Source organism: Panulirus ornatus, chromosome 23, assembly GCF_036320965.1.
Source record: "Panulirus ornatus isolate Po-2019 chromosome 23, ASM3632096v1, whole genome shotgun sequence".
NCBI lineage: Eukaryota > Metazoa > Arthropoda > Malacostraca > Decapoda > Palinuridae > Panulirus > Panulirus ornatus.
Window position 1 is genome coordinate 19632995 of NC_092246.1, and position 27114 is coordinate 19660108.

Sequence of the window (27114 nt, forward strand, 5' to 3'; positions counted from 1 at the left end):
AGGTGGCTAACCAATTCTTCCAGCTTAGCTTTATGAAGATTTACGTCCACTGCTGTGTTTGGCTTCCCAGAAAGACGTCATCAACTTAGCTCTAAGCTTACTCCTTTCCACGTTTGTTGTTGCTGCATTTTAAGCTTTACAAAAACAAATAATAATCCTCTTACTACGGGTAAGGTAAGCTTACTTCAGCTTATCTCCATCTCTAAATCTTAAAACTAATTCAACCTCGTCTGGAGAGAGAGACGCTGTTAAGCTTTAGCTGAAGTGTGACTTCAACTCAAATCTGAGCTTACCCCTGTATCTAGCTTAAAGCTTAAACGTGCACGCTCTCTATACTTAGCTCTACTACAGACTTGGACTTACTCTGTCCAGCATAGGCTTAAAGCTGCACTGACGACACCCCACAAGCTGCGACCCACATAGGGTACGCTTGAATACTCAAGCTTTGCTCGGTGTAAACTGCGGTTAATCACTTCTTATCTTAGGGCTAAGAAGCAGTTTGACATGCACGGGCAGCCCGGGACCAAGCCTGCAAAGGTTCGATTCCTGGTCGCGGCAATCGGTCCACAGTCAATCCAGCTGTTCATCCTACCCTATGGGTCTGGTCGATAAAATGGGTACCTGGCTAAGGCTCGGGCACATGTATACTAAGCGTTAATGAGATGGCCTTAATTAGGGGCATTCAGTGCCCCGCATCGTCTCTATATGGTCGCTTAAACACTTTGTATCTTCGCCCTCCATATTCTACGCTTAAACACGCTTCGCCCTCCGTATTCTACGCTTAAACACGCTTCGCCCTCCGTATTCTACGCTTAAACACGCTTCGCCCTCCGTATTCTACGCTTAAACACGCTTCGCCCTCCGTATTCTACGCTTAAACACGCTATCTTCGTCAGAGCAGAACTACGTTTAAACATTCAACCTTCGCCTAATGTATTCTACGCTTAAATACTTCCTATCTTCGCCCTGCGTGCTCTACGCTTAAAACACTCTCCACGCCTGACGCTTCAAATAGTGCCAACCTATCCCTTCAACAGTGCGCTTACAAATGTATTTATTTAGATAAATAAATATCTTTCAAAGTCGTGGTCGCCATATGACTAACCTTCAAAGCAGGGAGAGAGAGAGAGAGAGAGAGAGAGAGAGAGAGAGAGAGACTTGCGCTGATGGTCCTTTCAACAGAGATCTAGATTCCTAGATTCTGGCTGGACTAACTCATCCCTCACACCCACGACTCCGCTCTCGTGAGGGTAGTCTGACACACACACACCCCAGTGAGCACGACGGTATATCTACCCTTGAGCACGACGGAACGTACCCTTGGGCACGACGGTACGTACCCTTGAGTAAGTTACGTACCCTTAAGCACACGACGGTACGACTTTTGAGTACGGGTGGCTCCTGACCTTTGAATTTGACCCCCTGGAGCGTCAGGTCAAAATGCCAGGGTTCATCGTATACCTAAGGGGTCGTGCGCGCCTCAGATGCTCAACTCCGGCTCATGATAATGATACACAGGAGGAGGAGGAAGGGTGGTACCAGAATCAGCCACTACGGCTGAAATTCATACTGTAGTGTCTGCAGTTCCAGTCCTTTTCAAAAACTTTACCCCCCCCAAGCCACGACACGGGCGAGTTGTTCATCCAAAAGCCCCCTTTTGACAACCGTGACTTAACTGTGCGTTAACACCAGTCCTAACCCAACACTCCACAACAACACTGACACTTAACTAAGCCTTTATGAACTCCATCCGGATACCTAGCTTTTATTATCATTATTATTATTATTATTATTATTATTATTATTATTATTCTATCATCATCATTATTATTATTATTATTATTATTATTATTATCATTATTTTATCATTATCATTATTATCATTATTATTATTATTATTATTATTATTATTATTATTATTATTATTATTACTGACATTCTTCTTATTATTATTATTATTATTATTATTATTATTATTATTATTATTATTATCATTATTATTATTATCATCATTATTATTGGCAATGAGGGAGCAAAATAAGTTTAATGTCAATGTAAAAGTTATGTGTAAGATATGAATATGGGGCCTAAGCTGCCATCCTCTGCAGCAGCGGAGGAAGCTGCAGATAGATAGATAGAGAGAGAGAGAGAGAGAGAGAGAGAGAGAGAGAGAGAGAGAGAGAGAGAGAGAGAGAGGTTGGTGGTGGGGGGAACAGAACTTTCTGTTTCCCTGGGTTCTGTGTGCTGACTCAAGTTCTGTAATCACGCTTCTGTGTTTTCCAGTTACCACTGGACTAGTGGCGGGGGTTGTGTTGTCTGACCGACGAGCCACTGGAGGTAAAAAAAAAAAAAAAAACACGTCCATGCCACTGTAAAAAGGATGAAAGAAATAGATGGAACGGGGGGGGGGGGGGGGGATCATCGACGGAGTTGGGAGTGAAAAATGAAAGCCACTGTTACGAGAGGTTAGGCGGGAAAGGAGTGTACTAGTGGTGGGAGTGGGGAAGGCTATTGAGAAAAATTGAGCCACTGGAAAAATGGATTACTGGAAGAATTATGAGACGCGATGAACATCAAACTTCCTGGAAGGTGCCATAGCTTAAACACCCCCACAAGTTCTGGAAGTCCAGGTGAAGGGGGGTACACAGGATACTGGAAGAGCTGGAACACCAGAAGATACAGTGAAACACTGATAAATGAAGCTACTGAAACACTAAGAACTGGAGGCACTGAAACACATGGAGCTGAAGCACTAATAACTGAAGCCACTGAAACACTAATAACTGGAGGCACTGAAACACATGGAACTGAAACACTACTAATAACCGAAGCCACTGAAACACTAATAACTGAAGCCACTGAAACATGGAGCTGAAACACAAAGGCAGAGCAAAAAATGGTACTGAAACATCGATACACGACTTACTGAAGATAATGATACTAAAGATACTGAAACATCAACAACACACAAGCTACGGGAAACACTGAAACACCAGTATCTGCAGGCCATGAAACGTAAGGTACTGGTGACACTGAAACACAGCTTATCGAGGACGTGAAAATGCTAAAAGAAACACTACAGCTCAAGCTTTGGAAACATTACAAAGTGCAACAAACACTGAAACTCGCATATGGATAATTAAACCAAGTTTGTAAGAACTAAGATAACGTGTACTTGGAATCGCTGAAACACGAATTACTAAATGAAACACGATTTACAGGAGACACTTGAAACACGAAGCAAAAGAAACACTGAAACATTGGTCACATATGCTTAGCTGGCAAATTTTCTACACAAGGAGCACTGAAACGAGAGCTACTGAAAACACTGAAACGGGAGCTTCTCTTAACACTGAAACGAGAGTTACTAGGAACACCGAAACGTAAGTTACTTGGAACACTGAAACGGGAGGTACTGGTAACACAAACGTAAGTTACTGGAAAAACTGAAACGGGGGGTGGGTATTGGAAACACTGAAGCAGAAGTTATTGGAAACACTGAAACGGGAGTTACCGGAAGCACTGAAACGGGATGTACCTGAAGCACTGAAAGAGGACGTACATGAGGTACGGACACGTAAGTTACTAAGGCACTGTAATAGGAGTTACGGGGAGCACTGAAACAGACGTTACTAAATGCTCTGAAACGGTAGTGACCGGAAACAACGAAACGGGATATACGGGAAGCACTGAAACATAAGATTACCGGAGGCACTGAAACGGGAGGTACTGAGAGCACTGAAACGTTACTGGAAGCACTGAAACGGGAGTTACTAAATGCACTGAAACGAGATTCACTGGATGCTCCGAAACGGGAGTTACTGAATGCACTGAAATGGGAGGAACTGGATGCACTAAACCGGGAGGCAGCAGAAGCAACGAAACGGGAGTTACTGAATGCACTGAAACGGGATTCACTGGATGCTCCGAAAAGGGAGTTACTGAATGCACTGAAACGGGAGTTACTGGATGCACTGAAATGGGAGTTACTGGATGCAATAAACCGGGAGGCAATAGAAGCAACGAAACGGGAGTTATTGAATGCACTGAAACGGGAGTTACTGAATACACTGAAACGGGATTCACTAGCGGTTCACTGCTAGGAGGGGGGTGTGTCGCCGGGATCATTGGAAAACAGAGTCTTAGGAGCGCAGTTCCAGCAGGCACACTGCCAAGCGAGCTGCACACACACACACACACACACACACACACACACATACACAAGCCGCTGGAAAATGTGCGAGTTTACTCTGGCTTATAGACGACGTGTGCCTCCAGCAGGTCCTGGAAGGGCGAGGGAGAGGAGACTGTGTGTGTGTGTCCTGGAAAGGCGAGGTTTGAGGCGCGGGCGGGCTGGGGGGGAAGGGTGGGCGGTGGGCGCGCGCGAGAGAGAGCTTCCAGCTTCCAGACACACCACTTAAAGAGACCCACCAGGTCCGCGGCTCGCTCACAACTGATGGTACTCACGCAAAAATACCTCCGCTCTCTCTCTCTCTCTCTCTCTCTCTCTCTCTCTCTCTCTCTCTCTCTCTCTCTCTCTCTCTCCCCACTGCTGGTGTGAGTTCTTCTTTCCCCTTCCCCACGCCCGCCCCCCCTCCCTACTACTGGGGTGAGAGTTCTTCCCCATCCCCACGCCCGTCCCTCCCTTCTGCTGGGGTGGGGAGGGTTCTTCCCCCACGCCCGCCCCTCCCTTCTGCTGGGGTGGGGAGGGTTCTTCCCCCACGCCCGCCCCTCCCTTCTGCTGGGGTGGGGAGGGTTCTTCCCCCACGCCTGCTCCTCCCTTCTGCTGGGGTGAGAGTTGTTCTTCCCCCGCCCTCTCCACTGCTGGGGGTGAGTTTTCTCCCCCTCCCACAGCCTTCTACTGATTGTTAGTTGTTTGTTTACGGTGATTATTGTTAGTTGTTTGTCTGGGGTTCCATCTGGGTGGAGTAGATTGGTGAAGGAGGTGAGGAACAGTGTTTGGTGGGCACCAGTGGCGGTGGGCACTAGTGGTGGGGGCACTTGTGATGGTGGGCACCAGTGGTGCGAAGGCAGACCAAGTAATCTGCTTCCCCCAGCTTTAAACGCCGTCATGCAGCGGGTCCCGCACCCCAGGAACCCGGTAGTCTAACTCCCCCAGCTTTAAACGCCGTCATGCAGCGGGTCCCACACCCCAGGAACCCGGTAGTCTAACTCCCCCAGCTTTAAACGCCGGCATGCAGCGGGTCCCACACCCCAGGAACCCGGTAGTCTAACTCCCCCAGCTTTAAACGCCGTCATGCAGCGGGTCCCGCACCCCAGGAACCCGGTAGTATGACTACCCCAGTTTTAAATGCCATACAAAGAAAACGTGCATATGACATACTACTTTAAAGGCAATGTGCTAAAAAAAATACCCTCTTGCAGAAAACGCGTATAAGACACGCCCCCTTAAATGAAGAAAACTTGTACGGCCAACATCCTTAAGGAAAACGTACAAAAGACATCTATCCCCTTAAAGAAAACTTGCAGAGGATATACCCCCTTAAAGAAAACGTGCGGATGTCATAAAACCCCTTAAAAGAAACTTACACAAGACATATCCCAAAAAAAAAACGTACAGTCAGTCTCAATATATATCATATTAGATACGTTATTATTATCTTGAATGCACAGAAGTACATTTCGTGACAAAAAATGTACATAACGAAGTATTTCTGTAAAACGCCACGTATCAAAAGACGAGTTAGAAATAAATAAGAATAAATGATAACTAATGGACTTTTTTTCATTTCAAAAATGATTTTGAATTTATGTATCAGTCATGTATTCATCTGTCGCAGGTCTTTAAAATATTCGTTTCCTTAAAAACGTTTCAAGCTACAAAGAGAAAATTCACGACACAAACGTTTCTGTAAGTCCTGCAAACGGACAAACGTTTTATAAAACATGGGAGCACATCAAGGTTTCATTCGATCAATATAACACCCAAACGTTTTAACGAATCCAGAAAACCCGAAAACGTTTCTGTAAAATTTTACGAACACGGAAAACGTTCCTGTCAGTCCTAATCTAACAAGCAGGTCATACAAATGACTTTGCTACCAGATGTCACTCTCTCTCCGTTAGTGACTCTATTTACAACGGCCCATTCGAGAGAGTTCTAGAAACTGACTCTTCAGTTAACTTTGCTCGTACTTTGCCTCGAATGGCCAAAAAAAAACCAATTCTTTTTTTTTCCTCTTTAAAATTGTCTCTGTCAATCTTTCTTTCTTTATTTTCTTTTTGGTAACAGGGCCATATATATATATAATCCACTTTTTGAAGCTGTTTCTCTCACAGGTCATTCGTCAGAGAAGTAATGCTAAACCTCTTGAGTATACAATGGTTTTCATGGAATATGAACTAACCTTCATCACTGTCTCGTTCACTGTTTTACCTTTTATTGAATCGGCTTAATGCTTCATGGGCCAACTTACTGCATTACGAGCTAGCTTACAGCCATTTGAAAAACCATCCAAACCCGCCGCCCTGCCGGATTTCATCTTCCGCAAGGCTTTCACCACCTCTTCTCTCTTAACCGAACCATTCTCCCTGACCATCTTACTTCCCACACCACCCGATCAAAACCAGCTAACTGTTTTATAAACCAGCTCATTGGTTTATGTACTAGCTCACTACTATGTAAAGCAGTTTACAGTTCTTCATGAACCATTATTTCTGCTGTATGAATCAGCTTACTGTTATATAAAGCAGCTTAATGCTTCAAGGAACAGATTACTTGCTTTTAATGAACCAGTTCACTTGGCCCTTGAACCCAAAGCCCTGCTTCACACACAACATATTTTCATTTGGTTTACTTACATTACTATATCGCTCGTGAAGCACGACTTCCCTTACGAACTTGTTTCATGAAACTGTCTCTTTCCCCTCTACACACACACACACACACACACACACACACACACACCAGTTTCTCTTATGTGTTTCCTAAACGATCTTCATCGCTTCACGAACGCCTGAACCGGCTTCAGAACCGAGACTTCATCACTCGTGCTCTGGAGATTCATACGTTTCACGAACCCGTGTCAGTTTCCCGACCGCCCTACACCGGTAGCCAGCACTGCCAAATGTTTGTATATATTTCACCACAACGCCGACCAGCGAGTGGGAATTGCTGCTCCGTGGAATGGAAAGTGAGATTGAATACTAAATGTGTTGTGTTGTGTGCACAGTGACTCCCTCATCCCACCCCACCAGGGCAGGGGATGGGATGTAAACACTCGAACTGTAAGGGGAGTTGTGAAAAATGCAGGAGTGTTTGCCTCACTCGAGGGTTTGGAGAGGGACTGGTGAAACACCCTGTGACGTGTTTGTGTTACGGGGAGGGAGTTTTACACTCGTGTTGCCCCGTCACTTAACCTTGTACATAGGTACTATGTCCTTTCTCATATAATATATATATATATATATATATATATATATATATATATATATATATATATATATATATATATCCCAGCCAAAGGCAGGTACACCCATTTATCGAACTATTTCCGAGGGGAGGATGAACACTTGGTTTGGGTGTGGGCTGACTGCCAGGCCCAAGAATCGAACCTGGGCGGGGGCCCGTGCGCAGATCATGGCCAGTGACTAACCATTACACTACGGAAGCTCTGTGTGTGTGTGTGTGTGTGTTTCATTCAGTATTATGTCTTTAGTTTCGCATGTCCGTAAACACTTGAGAAGCCAGCAACACACCATCATCTCAAGAAAAACAAAGCGAGAACAACCCTCCTTGATGGCAGTGTAAACAACAGCATAGAAAACGGGGTGGTGGGAGGGGAGGGGGACGGCACTTCTGCTAACATGAAGAGAATGAGCTGAAGATGATATCATGAGAAATGATGATTCATTTGCAGAAGTCACTCTAGAGAATCTACAGAATAAACCTCCGTGATGAATTTATAATACAGCTGTAGTACACCGAGTAAGACACACTGGAGGGCGAAAACGCTGCATTTGAATCACACACAAACGTATTCACTCCACAGGAGATCGTGAGAGCCTGTGTGGTTAACACGCTGACGCCGCCTGACAAGAGCAGAGCTGCCTGCTTAAAAATAGCAGGTAACAGCAGCGAGTTTGCTGACAGCAACAACAGCTATGACAGCGTTACCGATGACAGCAGCGGCACTACTTGTTACGGGTGTTACAAACGATAGCAGCTGTAGTGGCAGTTGCTACAGTGTTTCCAAGGACAGCAACAGCAGCATTTGTCACGGTAATACGAATGATAGCAGTTGTTGCTACAGTTTCGACAGTGATACCAACAGCAGCACTTGTTACAGTATTACAAATGACAGCAGGTGTAGCAACTTGTTACAGTTACCAATGACAGCAGATGTAGCTGCAGTTGTGACACTTTACCGGTGACGCCCGCAGCAGCAACAGCAGTTGTTATAGTGTTGATAACGAGAGCAGAGGCAACAACAGTTATTTATAGTTTCTACCCGTGACAGTAGCATCAATCACCATGACAGTGCTACCAAAGAGAGCAGCATCAGGTGTTTAAACAGTGTTGCTAATAACAGCACCGGCACTGTGCTCCAGTCACCAAAAACAGCAGATCCATTTTTTTTTTACAGTGGTGCCTGACACCAGCCACTACCCCCCTCCGTCACTGCCACCTTCCCCCTACCTCACAAACTCTCGGTTAACTCGCCGTCACCCCACACACAAACACACACACACACACACACCATGATGGCCGAAGCCCGCGTTACGTAAAATAGCGACCGTTACAAAGGCTCCCCAGTGGCCGAGATGGAACGTTCTGGAACGGCCACAGCTGGTGGGGGAAGGGGGCAGGGGGGGGGGGCAAGAAAGCCGCCCCCGCGCCCCCTCCCCCCGCCGCACGCCATTAGATAATAGACCAGGGGACGTTTGGGTCTCTCTCTCTCTCTCTCTCTCTCTCTCTCTCTCTCTCTCTCTCTCTCTCTCTCTCTCTCTCAGATTGAATCGTCTCATAATTTGATGGTTCTCGGATGTGTATAATCTTCGTAGCGCCATCTTTGAATATCCTCTCCTTATCTCTGCGAGATGGTGGTGTGTCGTGTGCTTGTTGCGCTATTGCCGGGTCACAGTATCTTATCTTATGACGTAGTACGCTAGTGATCCTCATCCTTGATTGTACCGTCGTAAGTTATCATCAGAGGCGACTGGTGGAGTGGATGGGATTGCAGCCGAGTTTTTGTTTACGATGGGGAGTGACCGTGTTGTTGTTGTTGTTGTTGACTGGTGAGTGAGGGGTATTCATGGATCAAGGTGAGGTGTGCCTGAGGAATGGCGGAATGCATGTGTAGTGCCACTGTATAATTGACAAGTCAACACCATTATAAAGGCGATCATTCCAAATTAGCTTTATACATGCATATCTCAGGTAAGCAGGGATCATACATTCCAAGTAACTTTATCATATACATCTCAGGTAAGCAGGGATCATACATTCCAAATAACTTTATCATATACATCTCAGGTGAGCAGGGATCATACATTCCAAATAACTTTATCATATACATCTCAGGTAAGCAGGGATCATACATTCCAAATAACTTTATCATATACATCTCAGGTGAGCAGGGATCATACATTCCAAATAACTTTATCATATACATCTCAGGTGAGCAGGGATCATACATTCCAAATAACTTTATCATATACATCTCAGGTAAGCAGGGATCATACATTCCAAATAACTTTATCATATACATCTCAGGTAAGCAGGGATCATACATTCTAAATAACTTTATCATATACATCTCAGGTGAGCAAGGATCATAAGAGAATTGGAAATAATTTGTCTTTCTCAAGTATCAAACTGAACGAAACCTGACAGGTGTATTCTCAAACTAAAACATTATTCAGTACGCAAGGGTCACATATACAGTGTGAGAACGCGAATGGCCTCTCGAGTTTATATAGAAAACGTGATGACTGTGTTTGAGATTGATTTCGGCTGGTGGTTATAATAACTTATTGTACATAACCCCTCCGGTTGACACATCTGAGAATAAATGGATAATCAACTACATTTATTCAGTAATTAGTTATTATGCATGTTTAAAAATTCTTATTACCGTAGTTTTGATGACCACATCAAGTCTAAATACATCATAAATGTTATCTAATAGAATTAATATATATAGTGGTCTATGAGAGAATGATTCTGGTCATGATCAATCAAGTCGTATCACTAATGACAAGATGCAATGAGATTACCTAAAAAGTGTCCTCGTAGTGTCTCTTTCCACATGGCAATGCCGGAACCCGACGGTGGATACGGGTATAAATATACAGACATCACAAGCGAGTGTGTCATTACCAGCTTAAACAAGGGACTTTTAACAGTGCAGTGCGCAGTGCCACAGTCTCCGAGCCAAGGACAGTGTTGTGGCAATGTAGTGTTGAGGTAAACTATTTCTGTGTTGTGTCGGCACTCCGCGCAAGCGTACAAACTCGCAAGGCAGACCTACACACACAGATACACACACACACACTCACACACATGACCCAATGGCTTTGTTTACCTTTGTTGGCACAAGTTTTGGCTTTGTTTATCTTTACTGACAAATTTTCGCTCTGTTTACCTTTATCGACAAAATTTCGCTTTGTATACCTTTATTGACAAATTTTTGGCTTTTTTTTACTGTTATTGACGCAAATTTTCGTACGATGCAAATAGACCTACTAAACTACGCAAAGAGGTCGCTAAAGACAAGGAGAAACACACAAGTACGAAGAAGTATGAAGAAATGGTGTGATTAACTTAAAATATATAATTGCTGATGTGGAAAATGCGTGATTAACTTTAGGTATGATGTCTGATGTGGAGTTATGGACGATATTGCCTCTCTCTCTCTCTCTCTCTCTCTCTCTCTCTCTCTCTCTCTCTCTCTCTCTCTCTCTCTCTCTCTGGTGCATGTAAAGGTCGACTAGGGGGGGAGGACATTATCGCCCTAGTATTTTTAGACTACGGTCAGATTGGGCTAAACTGTCCCAGTTTTATTGTGCATAAACAATCATGGTCTGCACACTGGGGGGAGGAGGGAAAATTACGTCTTGTGGTAAATTTGGCCAAGAGACGAGTTAGGGCAGACCTCCCTCAATATAGCATTCGCTGTTGATCATTTCTTCTTTTTTTTACGAGATGGTTAAAGCCAATTGTCCCTTGTCGTACATGTATACTCATATGAATATATTTTCATCCCTGGGGGTAGGGGAAGGCGACTACGTGGGGCAAGACAGGGAGGGCTCGAAATCCTTCCCTCCTGTATTACACTCTTAAGGAAAGAACAGAGGAAAGAGCCACAGGAGGATCGATTTTCCTCTTAAGGTTCACTTATCTGTTCTGTACGCTACGTCGCTCACGTGGGAAACAACGAAGATGTATGAAAAGAGGGATTGAATATATACGTATGTATATACATTTAAGAATAAATATATACGTATGTATATACATTCATTCATTCATTCATTCATGTGACTGATATTTCACCTTCAGGTGCACACGCTTGTATCAATATACTCCACACTTAAATACACTTTAATCGTAATGTACGGTCGCTACATGTACATAAGCACTCACAATATGTACGATGGACGCCTTACACAAATAGATAGATAGGTAGCTAGATAGATGGCAAGAGAGAGAGAGAGAGAGAGAGAGAGAGAGAGAGAGAGAGAGAGAGAGAGAGAGAGAGAGAGAGAGAGAAGAATATAATAATGGCGTGTCTAAGATTAAGAAAAGAGTCTGGAATTTACGAACCAAATGGCGTCGCGTTGGGGACAGGCAAGTGATTCGTGGTCATGTAGGCCCTAGGGGGGGTGGGCTGGGGGGATGGGGGGCTCAGCATGAGAACGACCCCCTGGCGGTGCGGTCGGGAAGCAAGACGACCATCCTGGGTCGTGAGAGTGTGTGGTCGGTCTGCATGTGGTGGGCACAGCCATGTAAAGGACCTCGGGATTCTCGACCATCGAACACTTGTTATCTGGGATTTTCACCGAGACGTCTACAACCATATAATGCTATTCCTATAACAGCTAACAACCTATATGCATCAACCCACCATACACACACACACACACACATATATTTTATCACACATATATATATATATATATATATATATATATATATATATATATATATATATATATTATATATATATATATATATATATATTTACGAACAAAGTACATAGGAAAAATAACATTCACGTGCTAGGACTATTCCAGGCACAAGTGAAGCTGTAGTAAATACAAAGGAAAAAGATAACTTAGGAGTGAAAAGAAACACGGTAAAAACTCTTCCAACGACGCGTGCAAGTGACGTAGAGGGTTTAGGCCGACCTAGTAACGTATTCAAATCCGATACGTCTGACCTTAATGTTTTCCATAATACGATGTGAATAATATATTTTCTGATACGAACGTGAGAAGTCAAGCCCCTAGGAACTTTTCTAAGTGTTTATCTAGCTGACTAACGTGAAGTTAAATTGGTGAAAATACGTCATCAAAACCTATATTTGGTGTCAAGGATAAATTCCTCTACGCTACCAGTGATGGAACCAGTTAATGCCTAGGAAACATCTCTAAGGCAGGCAGTGGGTACAGTTACTGCTAAGGAAATATCCCAAGGGCCGGCGATGGGTCCAGTTATTGCCAAGGAAATATCAGTACGGCCAGATATAGGTCCAGATATTGCCAAGGAAATATCTCTGGCCGGCAACGCGGGATACCGTCGGTGCATAGGAAATACCCCCGGTCAGGTTTACCGGACATTTCCTACTCGTGATATGTAGATCGTTGCCAGATGTCTTGGTCATATGAGGAAAGAGCGAGCGCTACCATTAGCGGGAACGTAATTACTGTTATCATTACTGTCACAATAACTGTTATCGTCATAATAACAGTTATCACTTACTACCAGGCTAGTTAGTAGCTAGCTGGGCCGCATTGTGCAGCCTCTTTATGTTAGATTACCCGCGGGCTCCGGAGCTGTGTTATCTTCAACAGAGTGTACCTCTTGTATGAACTATATCTTTAACCGAGCTAATCTCTTGTAGGAACCGTGTTATCTTTAACCGAGCGTATCTCTTTTAGGAACTGTGTTATCTTTAACCGTGCATACCTCCTGTGTGAGCCGTGTTATCTGAGCTCAGCTGAGCGTAGCACTTCCGGGTGCTATGTTACAGTACCCCCTCCTTCCCCTTGGCACACACCATGTCTATAATCGCCTTAGGGCAGAGTTCCCCGCTGGGTCAACAGAGGTCATCTTGACCTCCCAAGAAACAGGGAACAAGGTGTCGTCAACACGCTAGGGATTCGAACCCGGGGCCGAATCTCATCCTCAACTCAACCGAGCCTAATATATCACAAAAAAAGAAAAAAAAAAACCCTTACAGATGGGGACATAGAAAATGGGTGCACCTCCAGAAAGAAAACGCGTGAAATGTAAACATTACGGTATTATCTCCTGATTACCAAGTTGATGTTTCTCGTGTGATAACCTTACATTACTGAGGGGTAAGAGTTCAGTTGAATATAGAGGGAAGTCTATCACTCAACAGCTCTTTCCTCGCTGGGGAAGTATGTATTGCCAGGGCGATGTGTAGAACTGGGGAAGGATGTATCGCTGGGGCGCTGTGAGGAAGAGGAAAATCTCTTGGTAAGGCGAGATGGTCACCAAACGACCATTAACGCTGGTACCATAACGGTGTCAGGGGGATGTGATGGGGCATGGTGATGGGTTGTACATCCCAGGGTACTGACGGCGTACCCCAGCACTGTACTACATAAGTCTGATCTGGGGGGGAAGGCACACAGAGAGCTGCTGGAGAAGGTCCAGAGGAATGCAGGAGGAATGGTACGTGTGGGGAATGCATTACAAGGGAGGGAAGTCCTTATTATGCCCACACTTGGGGTAAGAGTTGCGTCTACTGCATACAGACGTGTTAAGAGTAGAGTCTAGAGCATGAGGGGCATAGGTGGACGTTATTAGGCTAGAGAAGTGTACGGAGGGAGGTGATGGAGTGTACGGAGGAAAATGAGGGAGTGTACGGAGGGAGGTGAGGGAGTGTACAGAGGGAGGTGATGGAGTGTACGGAGGGAGGTAAGGGAGTGTACGGAGAGGTGAGGGAGTGTACGGAGGAAGGTGAGGGAGTGTACGGAGGAAGGTGAGGGAGTGTTGGGAGGGAGGTGAGGGAGTGTACGGAGGGAGGTGAGGGAATGTACGGAGGGAGGTGAGGGAGTGTACGGAGGAACATGAGGGAGTGTACGGAGGAACATGAGGGAGTGTACGGAGGGAGGTGAGGGAGTGTACGGAGGGAGGTGAGGGAGTGTACGGAGAGAGGTGATGGAGTGTACGGAGAGAAGTGAGGGAGTGTACGGAGGGAGGTGTGGGAGTGTACGGAGGGAGGTGAGGGAGTGTACGGAGGGAGGTGATGGAGGTACGGAGGGAGGTGATGGAGTGTACGGAGGGAGGTAAGGGAGTGTACGGAGGGAGGTAAGGGAGTGTACGGAGGGAGGTGAGGGAGTGTATGGAGGGAGGTGACGAAGTGTACGGAGGAAGGTGACGGAGTGTACGGAGGGAGGTGAGGGAGTGTACGGAGGAAGGTGAGGGAGTGTTGGGATGGAGGAGAGGGAGTGTTGGGAGGGAGGTGAGGGAGTGTACGGAGGGAGGTGATGGAGTGTACGGAGGGAGGTGAGGGAATGTACGGAGGGAGGTGAGGGAGTGTACGGAGGGAGGTGAGGGAGTGTACGGAGGAAGATGAGGGAGTGTACGGAGGGAGGTGAGGGAGTGTACGGAGGAAGGTGATGGAGTGTACGGAGGAAGGTGAGGGAGTGTTGGGAGGGAGGTGAGGGAGTGTACGGAGGGAGGTGATGGAGTGTAAGGAGGGAGGTGAGGGAATGTACGGAGGGAGGTGAGGGAGTGTACGGAGGAAGATGAGGGAGTGTACGGAGGTAGGTGAGGGAGTGTACGGAGGGAGGTGATAGAGTGTACGGAGGAAGGTGAGGGAGTGTTGGGAGGGAGGTGAGGGAGTGTTGGGAGGGAGGTGAGGGAGTGTACGGAGGGAGGTGATGGAGAGTAAGGAGGGAGGTGAGGGAGTGTACGGAGGGAGGTGAGGGAGTGTACGGAGGAAGATGAGGGAGTGTACGGAGGTAGGTGAGGGAGTGTACGGAGGGAGGTGATGGAGTGTACGGAGGGAGGTGTGGGAGTGTACGGAGGGAGGTGAGGGAGTGTACGGAGGAAGGTGAAGATGTGATTCCTCAACAAAGGAGTTGAGGACCCTTGGAACAAGCTAAGCCACGACAAATTAAAGATAACTACCACTAGAATATATATATATATATATATATATATATATATATATATATATATATATATATATATATATATATATATATATGAATCGGGACCTCATTGTGTAAAGCTCCCTCCTCTTAAACAGACAATGCAGACAGACGGTGCGCACAAGACAGACATACACATACACAGACAGACACTTGATATAAGACAGAAACATAAGATTGCGTAACAGCAGCGAGAGATACATGACCCTGCAGGCAGGAGCAGGATAAGGGAGGCTCCACTACTTCGTACACACATCACCCCGGTACTTACTCCTCGTTGGCATCCTCGAACACCTACGGAAGAGACAAGACATGTGGTTAGTCACACACTTGAACTATCTTGTATTCTACATCATGTGTTCCCAACACCTGGGGTGGTGGGAGGAGGAAATGTAATTACGAGTTTGGTGTGTGTGTGTGTGTGTGTGTGTGTGTGTGTGTGTGTGTGTGATTATTTGTATGTTACGGGGAAAGGGGTTTTACATTGTGATATTGATCGAGAAACACGAGGATACAATAAAATCACTTCTTACTCTTCTCTCTTCCTTGGTGAACAACTTCATATAGCCTCTGAATCCTTGCACTGTAATTCACGTCTCTACCTTTGGCAAATGGCTTGGCTGACCTCCTCTGGACCTTCTCTATTAGATCCGATAAGATATGAATACGTCTGTATGTATATATATACCTATAATACTTAGGAACCCAGTTCGATGTCCAACCTCTTGAATTCATGGCCAACTCTGGTCAGGGCCCCTGCGCAGGCGCTAGCATACACCATTCCCGCTACCGTCACCTCCAGAGATCCCCCTTTCCCAGGGCTGCAGTTCGGCACCACAACCCCATTAGGTCCCATCCCTAGCTGGTGCAGACCACTGCTTGAACAGCCCCATCTCAACCATGGTCAACATCATCTGATAATCAGGTAACTTCAACCATGTTTATGCAAAGCTTTGTTAAAAATTTCCTTTTTTCCCCTCCCTATAACCCCAGTGTTTATGCTTTGTTAGATTTCCCTGTCTATAATCATCATTATCATCATTCCATATGTAGATGGTTTGCAACACTGGAAGGGGAGAGGAGTGAAGTGTGTGTGTGTGTGTGTGTGTGTGTGTGTGTGTGTGTGTGTGTGTGTAGGTGTTCGAAATACACTGATGTTGACATCTTTTTAAGAGTAGTGTGGCGTCGACGTCAGCAACAAGTTAATTATGATGAAGGGTTGTGTCTGGCTGGCTGCCACAGTACCTCCATATGGTCGATCAGGTGGTGTAATCCCTCCCTCTCTCTGTCTCTCTCTCCCTCCCCCCTCTCCAACGGCCGTCTCTTCCTCCTTCCTCCAACAGCCGTCCCTCCTCCAACTGTGGTGTCTCCCTCTTTGTTCCGATAGCCGTATGTCCCCTACCTCCCTCCTCTTAAACCCGCCCCTTCCTCCTCCTTCCAACAGCCGTGCCTCACTCCCTCCTCCAACACCAGTACCTCACCTTCTTCCCTCCTCCAACACCAGTACCTCACCTTCTTCCCTCCTCCAACACCAGTACCTCACCTTCCTCCCTCCTCCAACACCTTCAAATCGTCCACTTTACTTACCCTCTTCTGCGATAATGACCTGTTAATACATACTCTCTCTCTCTCTCTCTCTCTCTCTCTCTCTCTCTCTCTCTCTCTCTCTCTCTCTCTCTCTCTCTCTCTCTCTCTCTCTCTCTCTCTCATACCCCCCCCCCCGGGCATTTGATATCTGTTCTGTTCATGGCAGTACTGAGATGGACTGTCCCTGTGGTGGAGGAGTGTTGCTCGGCAGAACTCCATAAGTTTCTTTTCGATGTTTAAAAAAAAATGAGTTTTCTACAGTTTCCCCTTCGACACCATTATTACGTTGAGTGTTGCCCTTATGGAGTCTTTCCTATGTCAGAGTATTCCAAGAACGAGGTATTGCTGGGATAAACTCTACAGTCTTTCACAACCTTTTCATACCAATATGTTTAAACCTAACCCGGGTTAGCGTCTCAATTTCCCATAGGATCCCCTACGAATAATGTATTACCAAGTATCTATAGAAAACGGAGGTTATCAAGACGGGAGGCTGGCTGGCGTAGGTTGGGGCGGACCTAAGGGAAATCAGGCCCTTGACCCTGTTTACCAAGGACCTCACAAAGGGAGAGGGTGGGGGAAGGAAAGATGGTTGAAGGGATAGAGGAGTGGGTTGATGTCGACTGAGGGGCGAGAAGGGGCACTGGGAGAGGAGGCAAGAAAAGGGATGTTCGAAGGGGTCGCCACGACCGGTACGTTGTAAGGGGAAACTAAAATATTTCCCGTTGAGGACTATTATGAGTTACTGATACACTTAATTAACCCTCCTTCAACCATAACCCAGAATTAGAACCATGCAAAATCTCGTTAACGATATATTGCTCGCAAACCATTATTCAAAATTCTTCCAAGAAATTAAATAACCTTAAAATTATGGGGATATATTCTACTAGTATACTTCAGATGTGTGGTTACGAGATGGCCATTGCTCGAGCAGGTGTAATGACGATGCCAAGTTCCCAATGCCAACATCTCCGTCACCCAACCACGGCTCATTGCCAACGTGATTTATTTATAACAACAAAAAGCGGTCCTGATATATATATATATATATACATGTGTGAGTGTGTGTGTGAAGCCTCCGTACAGTAAAAAGGAGCAAAATCAACCCTGTCGTACCATAATCTTCTTGGACTGCATGACCTCAGTCGGTGCGCCATTAGGAAAATGGGAACCAATTCCGTTTTCAGTTGCCACTACCAATGTTTACAAATAATTCACATAATTCATAACTGCTGATTACTTGGATGTCTTTGTATATATGACTGACAAAACCTGTGAATGTAACGTCCATTAATCAATTAATATAATTATCAATATTTCGCAGCAACTTCTGATTAATATTTGTATTACATAAAGACAATTGATAACTTCTAAATATAACTTGTTACTCGTAAATAATTCACGGCAACTCCTAAATATTTCTTCCATAACTTATAAATATAATCGCAACAACGCATACATATTACTTTAATAATCCTTAATTATCTTACAGTAGCTCCTAGATATATTTCAATTGCCTTTAAATAATATGCAACCATCGCTAAACATTACTTAAAAATAATTCACTTCTATATATCACTTTTACTTAGAAATGATTTACTTTTGAATGCTGCACCTCCTTCTTATAAATAATATAAGTAAGACACTTGATGGAGGAGATAATGTGATTTAATTAAATCTAAGTAAATATAAGTAAGTCGATGGAGCTGATGTGATTTAATTAAATCTAAGTAAATATAAGTAAGTTACTTGATGAAGGAGCTGATGTGATTTAATTACATCTAAGTAAATATAAGTAAGACACTTGATGAAGGAGCTAATGTGATTTAATTACATCAAAGTAAATATAAGTAAGACACTTGATGAAGGAGCTAATGTGATTTAATTAAATCTAAGTAAATATAAGTAAGACACTTGATGAAGGAGCTGATGTGATTTAATTAAATCTAATTGATAATTAAACCCCGAGGAAAAAGAAGGGTCTTTACCTCCTTCATCGCATGGGCGAGGACTTCATTTAATCACATGGGACTTTGAGCCATTTAGACCCGATCTTTCGACATTACCGTTTACAGCGAATGACCCTAATGGCATCTCCGGCTTCAGTGGGGGAGACTGATCAGGGTTAACGATGGTTGCCGGGGGTTAACGAGCGTCGTAGATGGTTCCTGGTATCAACGATGCTCAAGGTTAACGACAGTCGTCGAGTATCAACGATGGTTGCTGAGGGTCTGCCGGGGGATTAACGACGGTTGGTTACTGATGGTTTAACGATGGATGCTGAGGTCACCGATGATTGATTACGAGGTAAACGATATAGCTCCTAAAGGTTAATGAGGATTACCGGGAGTTAACGATGAGTTAACCCTGATTGCCTACGTTTCCTAGGGTTTAACGATGATTATGGAGAGTTAACGATGGGTGTTAAGGTTTAACGATAGCTTCCGAGGATTACCGAAAAAAAAAGAGCCGGGGTTAACGATGCAAGCCCACCTTAACGATGGTTTCCCCCGACGACCATACATAATAAAGGGCTCCCGGGGTTAACGATGGTTTCGGAGGTTCAACGATGGTTGCTAGGGGTGTGTGGGTTAACGATGGTTGAAGGGGGGCAGGGCTAGGGCTTCGTACGGTAGCGAAGCTTCAATCTGTGGTGTATGGTACAGCACGCTGACCGTGGTGAAGACAAGGGTGTCACAGTGAGCCATGTTGGCAATATATACGTTGTCGAGAGAGATGCACGGTGGTGGAAAATTGTTGGAAATGGAATATATGGGCCATGATTTTAGTGGTGGTGGGGGGGGTGTTGGCGGTGGTTGTTGGAGAGCGTGGGGGAAGGGGGTGGGGGGGGTTGTCAGGGTTTGCTGGGAGGGGGTGGCAGCGCCAGGGGGGGGGGTGCTTGAGGAAGGGGGGGTAGTGTTGTAAGGGGTTACTGAAGGGGGGGTGGGAGTATCGGGGTGGGAGGGGGGTAGTTTACTGAAGTGGTGATAGCATTGGAAGCTGCAGGAGGATTGAGGGAGGGGTAATAGTGTTGGAGGTTTGGTGGATGGGGGTGGTAATGTTGGCGGAGGTGGGGGAGAGCTACTGGAGGTAATAATAATGTTGGGGATTACTGAAGGTGTGGGAATATCAGGGGTTGCTGTAGGGAGTACTAGTGTTGGGGATTGCTGGAGGGGGTAGTAGTGTTGGGGATTGCTGGAGGGGGTAGTAGTGTTGGGGATTGCTGGAGTGGGTGGGGGTGGTAGTGTTGGGGATTGCTGGAGGGGGTAGTAGTGTTGGGGACTGCTGGAGTGGGTGGGGGTGGTAGTGTCAGGGATTGCTGGAGTGGGTGGTGATAGTAGTGTTGGGGATTGCTGGAGGGGGGGGTGGTGGTAGTGTTGGGGATTGCTGGAGGGGGGGTGGTGGTAGTGTTGGGGATTGCTGGAGTGGGTGGTGGTAGTGTTGGGGATTGCTGGAGGGGGTGGTGGTGGTAGTGTTGGGGATTGCTGGAGGGGGGGTGGTGGTGGTAGTGTTGGGGATTGCTGGAGGGGGGGGTGGTGGTAGTGTTGGGGATTGCTGGAGGGGGGGTGGTGGTGGTAGTGTTGGGGATTGCTGGAGGGGGTGGTGGTGGTAGTGTTGGGGATTGCTGGAGGGGGGGTGGTGGTGGTAGTGTTGGGGATTGCTGGAGGGGGGGTGGTGGTGGTAGTGTTGGGGATTGCTGGAGGGGGGGTGGTGGTAGTGTTGGGGATTGCTGGAGGGGGGGTGGTGGTAGTGTTGGGGATTGCTGGAGCGGCCACGGACGTGTGGCGCCCGTGTGATCGCGGCCAAAGCCTTCCTCCCCCCCCTCCCCCTCTCATTACCCCCCCAAACAAAAGGGGGTCCATATAATAGGATAGGGGTCTCTCTTCCCTCACCATCCCCCTCCCTCCCTCCCTATTCTCCTCCCTCCCTCCCTATTCTCCTCCCTCCCTCCCTATTCTCCTCCCTCCCTCCCTATTCTCCTCCCTCCCTCCCTATTCTCCTCCCTCCCTCCCTATTCTCCTCCCTCCCTCCCTATTCTCCTCGTGAAAGGTGGAGGGAAAGAGTATGGATTAAGTGTGTGTGTGTGTGTGTGTGTGTCTTGTGGTTGGGGAAGGTGTTGGTGGAGAGCGTTGGGCAACGAAGGCTCTTCCAGTGTGTTGGAGGGTGGGGGGGGGGGTAGTGACGGTGTTAGAGAGGGGGTGTAGGCGTAAGAAAGTGTTGGAGGACGGTGTTGGGGGGGGGGGGGGCGAGAGGAGAGAGAGGAGAAGGAACGCGGTGGAGAAGTGTTGGAGATGAGGGCGGATGGCGGCGTTGCTGTTGGAGAGTGATGGTGGGGGAGGAGGAGGATTCAGCGTCACAAGAGGGAGGGGAGGGGTGAGGGTTGGGGGGGGGGGCTAGACACTCCAGGAGGAAAGGTCACACATGGAAGGGAAGCACCTCATTAGCATGGTCGACCCCGACCCTCACACCAGGTGAGGAGGCGCAGGTGGGCATACCACAGCTAACGTTACTTGGCCCTACCACAGCTAACGTTACTTAGCGCTACCACAGCTAACGTTACTTGGCCCTACCACAGCTAACGTTACTTAGCGCTACTACTGCTAACGTTACTTAATCCTACCGCAGCTTTCGTTACTTGGCGATACCACAGCTAACGTTACTTGGCGCTACCACAGCTAACGTTACTTGGCCCTACCACAGCTAACGTTACTTAGCGCTACCACAGCTAACGTTACTTGGCCCTACCACGGCTAACGTTACTTGGCGCTACCACAGCTAACGTTACTTGGCCCTACAACTGCTAATGTTACTTTCCCCTACGACAGCTAACATTACTTGGCGCTACTACAGCTAACGTTACTTGGCTCTACCACAGCTAACGTTACTTGGCTCTACCACAGCTAACGTTACTTGGCGCTACCACAGCTCACGTTACTTGGCCCTACAACAGCTAATGTTACTTTTCCCTACCACAGCTAACATTACTTGGCGCTACCACAGCTAACGTTACTTAGCCCTACCACAGCTAACCTTAGTGCTACCACAGCTAACATTACTTAACGCCCTCCACCACACCGCCCACCACACTCTACCTACAGTGTCCACCACATTCTACCTACACTGTCTACTACACACTACCTACCTACACTCTTCAGTACACTCTACCTGCATCGTCGACCACACACTTCATCTACCATGTCGACTACACTCTACCTACGCTGTCGACCACACACTAACCTACACTCGGGTGCGCCTCCTAGTGCACACTATCCACTGTCGAATACACCCACTCTACTCACGGTGGAGGTCGATGGATGGGTCTGGGTGTTGGATGAAAGCGGGGGGGGGGGGGGTGATGATGAGAATAGATCATCTATCACCCCCCCTCCCCCCCACTCCGCGGGGATCGACCTATACTCCACCCTCTCCCCCTCCCTAACCCCCCCCCCTCCGCGGGGATCGACCTGACATATTCATGCGAGAACGGACGGTGAAATGTCAACACGACATGGTTGTTTACTGGGCTAAGCGTGACGTTGTTTGTCCGTGTTGAGAGAGAGAGAGAGAGAGAGAGAGAGAGAGAGAGAGAGAGAGAGAGAGAGAGAGAGAGAGAGAGAGAGAGAGAGAGAGAAGTACAAAGGAAGTTTGTGCGTCCCCCTCCGAGGCTAAGCTCTGGGCCTCAAGGGCCGTAAGGTACTTACTGGCTGGCTCGAGTGTGACCCACTCACCTCTGACACGCCATGACTTCCCCCCCCATCCCCCCATCTTCTGTTTTCCTGATGATTTACTGAGCTCCTCTGGTGCTTTATTGACGTTCTCTGGCGTTCTACTGAGTTCCCCTGGTGCTTTACGAAGCCCCCTGGTGCTTTACTGAGCCCCCCTGGTGCTTTACTGAGCCCCCTGGTGCTTTACTGAGCCCCCTTGTGCTTTACTGAACCCCCTGGTGCTTTACTGAACCCCCTGGTGCTTCACTGAGCCCCCTTGTGCTTTACTGAGCCTCCTTGTGCTTTACTGAGCCCCCTGGTGCTTTATTGGCGTCCCCTGGCGTTCTACTGAGTTCCCCTGGTGCTTTATTGGCGTCCCCTGGCGTTCTACAGAGCTCCCTGGTGCTTTATTGCCGTCCTCTGGCGTTGTACTGAGCCCCATGGTGCTTTACTGAGCTCCCTGGCACTCAAGTGAGCGCCCCTGGCGCTCTACAGAGCTCTCCCTACCCCCTCCACACGCACGCACCACCACCACCAAAACTGCCCATTACAATAGTGCCTCGTGGTCATGCGACCCCCCAACCAAAACATCGAACCCAGAGTCTCAAGACGAATCGAAGTGGTTCAGTTGTGTCGACCTTGGGTCTGGCAGTGACTCTCTCTCTCTCTCTCTCTCTCTCTCTCTCTCTCTCTATATATATATATATATATATATATATATATATATATATATATATATATATATATATATATATATATATATATATATATATATATATATATATATATATATATATATATATATATATATATATATATATATATTTTATTTATTTATTATTTATTTTGCTTTGTCGCTGTCTCCCGCGTTTGCGAGGTAGCGCAAGGAAACAGACGAAAGAATAGCCCAACTCGCCCACATACACATGTATATACATACATGTCCACCCATGCACAATATACATACCTATACATCTCAATGTACACATATATATACACACACAGACATATACATACATACACATGTACATAATTCATACTGTCTGCCTTTATTTGTTCCCATCGCCACACATGGAATAACAACCCCCTCCCCCCTCATGTGTGCGAGGTAGCGCTAGGAAAAACACCAAAGGCCCCATTCGTTCACACTCAGTCTCTAGCTGTCATGTAATAATGCACCGAAACCACAGCTCCCTTTCCACATCCAGGCCCCACACACTTTGCATGGTTTACCCCAGACGCTTCACATGCCCTGGTTCAATCCATTGACAGCATGTCGACCCCGGTATACCACATCGTTCTAATTCACTCTATTCCTTGCACGCCTTTCACCCTCCTGCTTTTTCAGGCCCCGATCACTCAAAATCTTTTTCACTCCGATATATATATATATATATATATATATATATATATATATATATATATATATATATATATATATATATATATTATTATTATTATTATTATTATTTATTATACTTTGACGCCGTCTCCCGCGTCTGCGAGGTAGCGCAAGGAAACAGACGAAAGAAATGGCCCAACCCCCCCCATACACATGTATATACATACGTCCACACACGCAAATATACATACCTACACAGCTTTCCATGGTTTACCCCAGACGCTTCACATGCCCTGCTTCAATCCACTGACAGCACGTCAACGCCGGTATACCACATCGCTCCAATTCACTCTATTCCTTGCCCTCCTTTCACCCTCCTGCATGCTCAGGCCCCGATCACACAAAATCTTTTTCACTCCATCTTTCCACCTCCAATTTGGTCTCCCTCTTCTCCTTGTTCCCTCCACCTCCGACACATATATCCTCTTGGTCAATCTTTCCTCACTCATCCTCTCCATGTGCCCAAACCACTTCAAAACACCCTCTTCTGCTCTCTCAACCACGCTCTTTTTATTTCCACACATCTCTCTTACCCTTACGTTACTCACTCGATCAAACCACCTCACACCACACATTGTCATCAAACATCTCATTTCCAGCACATCCATCCTCCTGCGCACAACTCTATCCATAGCCCACGCCTCGCAACCATACAACATTGTTAGAACCACTATTCCTTCAAACATACCCATTTTTGCTTTCCGAGATAATGTTCTCGACTTCCACACACTCTTCAAGGCCCCCAAGATTTTCGCCCCCTCCCCCACCCTATGATCCACTTCCGCTTCCATGGTTCCATCCGCTGCCAGATCCACTCCCAGATATCTAAAACACTTCACTTCCTCCAGTTTTTCTCCATTCAAACTCACCTCCCAATTGACCTGACCCTCAATCCTACTGTACCTAATAACCTTGCTCTTATTCACATTTACTCTTAACTTTCTTCTTCCACACACTATTCCAAACTCAGTCACCAGCTTCTGCAGTTTCTCACATGAATCAGCCACCAGCGCTGTATCATCAGCGAACAATATATATATATATATATATATATATATATCTGGGGCTAGGGGAGAAAGAATACTTCCCACGTATTCCCTGCGTGTCGTAAAAGGTGACTAAAAGGGAAGGGAGCGGGGGGCTGGAAATCCTCCCCTCTCATTTTTGATTTTCCAAAGGAAGGAACAGAGAAGGGGGCCAAGTGGGGATTTCCCTCAAAGGCTCAGTCCTCTGTTCCTAAAGCTACCTCGCTACCGCGGGAAATGGCGAATAGTATGAAAGAAAAAAAAAAGAAAAAAAAAAAAAATATATATATATATATATATATATATATATATATATATATATATATATATATATATATATATATATATAGCAAGAAGGTTGTTATCTTCGCGAGACTTCCGGCAGAGCTTACGTAATGCAGTAATCTGGTAAAGGGTTTAAATCTGACCCACTATTACGGCACCTTAAGAAGCCCACACACACACACACACACACACACACACACACACACACACACACTCGCCTCCCTGGACGGGGCTGCTGGGCAAGTGTGGGTCCATCACCATGGCGAGAAAGCGACTTAACTATCGAGACCCACACAGTCCTTCTACAGGTTATGGCTGACGGAGGGGTTTAAGTTATCGTTTTAAACTGAGACCCCCCTCCCCCTCCCCACGAACAGGTCCATAACCCGAGGTAAACAAGTTTTGACCAACATACGTATTTTCTTTTTTTTTAATATGTTTACACGTTGAGGTTTTTGTGTTCTACGACCTTTCGTGTTGTCCTCTGGGTTAAACAAGTTTTTATGTAATCCCAAGTCTCAAACAAGTTTAACTTGCAGAATACCGTCGGGTGGAGACACTCCCCCTCCCTCCCTCCCTCCCTCCTTCGCTAAGCTAGTTTTGTTCTAATTAGCGAGGCGACCAAAAGGGGTGGGAGGTGGAAATCCTTCCCTCGTTTCCCCTCCCCACCAAAAAAAGAAGAAAGAAGGAACAGAGAAGGGGGGCTAAGTGAGGATTTATTTTTTCCCCTCTCTATACTCAAGTCCTCTTTTCTTGACGCTCTTTCGGTAACGCAGGAAATGGCGAATAAGTATGAAGGAATATATATATATATATATATATATATATATATATATATATATATATATATATATATATATATATATATATCAACCCCTCACGTTTCATAATGTAGATACATTTGACTAATGACGACCTGAATACGACGGTACGACCCCTGAGCATATACGACCTTCTGATCTAACCCTTAAGGGTCACGAAAAAAGCTAGGGTTGTCAGACCTATGGGTCGTACCGTGGTGGTCAAAAGTCGTACCGTGGTGGTCAAAAGTCGTACCGTGGTAGTCAAAGGTCGTACCGTGGTGGTCAAAGGTCGTACTGACGTGTTTAATGAGCCAACCATCCTGGTTTGAACTCATCTCCCCGTCTATCCTATAGTGAAGTCATCTCCCTATCTATCCTACAGTGAAGTCATCTCCCCATCTATCCTATACTGAAGTCATCTCCCATCTATCCTACAGTGAAGTCATCTCCCATCTATCCTATAGTGAAGTCATCTCCCCATCTATCCTATAGTGAAGTCATCTCCCCATCTATCCTATAGTGAAGTCATCTCCCATCTATCCTATAGTGAAGTCATCTCCCCATCTATCCTATCGTGAAGTCATCTCCTCTTCTATCCTATAGTGAAGTCATCTCCCCATCTATCCTATAGTGAAGTCATCTCCCCATCTATTCTATAGTGGAGTCATCTCCCCATCTATCCTATGGTGAAGTCATCTCCCCATCTATTCTATAGTGAAGTCCTCGCCCTCATTACCGTGGAGTTAACCCTCTAGGGAAATTACCGCTAATGACTTTTGACCCTATGCAATTATCACTAATGACCCCTGACTCTCTGACGTTTGAAAAAACATTAAAAAAAGAGTATATACTGGAACTAGACACCCGCCTATCACCAGCCGGGTAGTTCGGCCGAGAGAGAGAGAGAGAGAGAGAGAGAGAGAGAGAGAGAG

General features: G+C 46.1%; 1 protein-coding gene across 2 annotated transcripts in view; it reads right to left on the reverse strand.

The window, feature by feature from the left end:
* LOC139756864 (tetratricopeptide repeat protein 39B-like) overlaps positions 1 to 27114 on the reverse strand; it is a 169277-nt gene that overhangs the window by 71939 nt on the left and 70224 nt on the right. For both annotated transcript variants that reach the window (XM_071676713.1, XM_071676712.1), the window contains exon 2: positions 15644 to 15666. In XM_071676713.1, coding sequence (XP_071532814.1) covers positions 15644 to 15666 — 23 coding nt within the window. The remainder of the gene's footprint in view (positions 1 to 15643; positions 15667 to 27114) is intronic.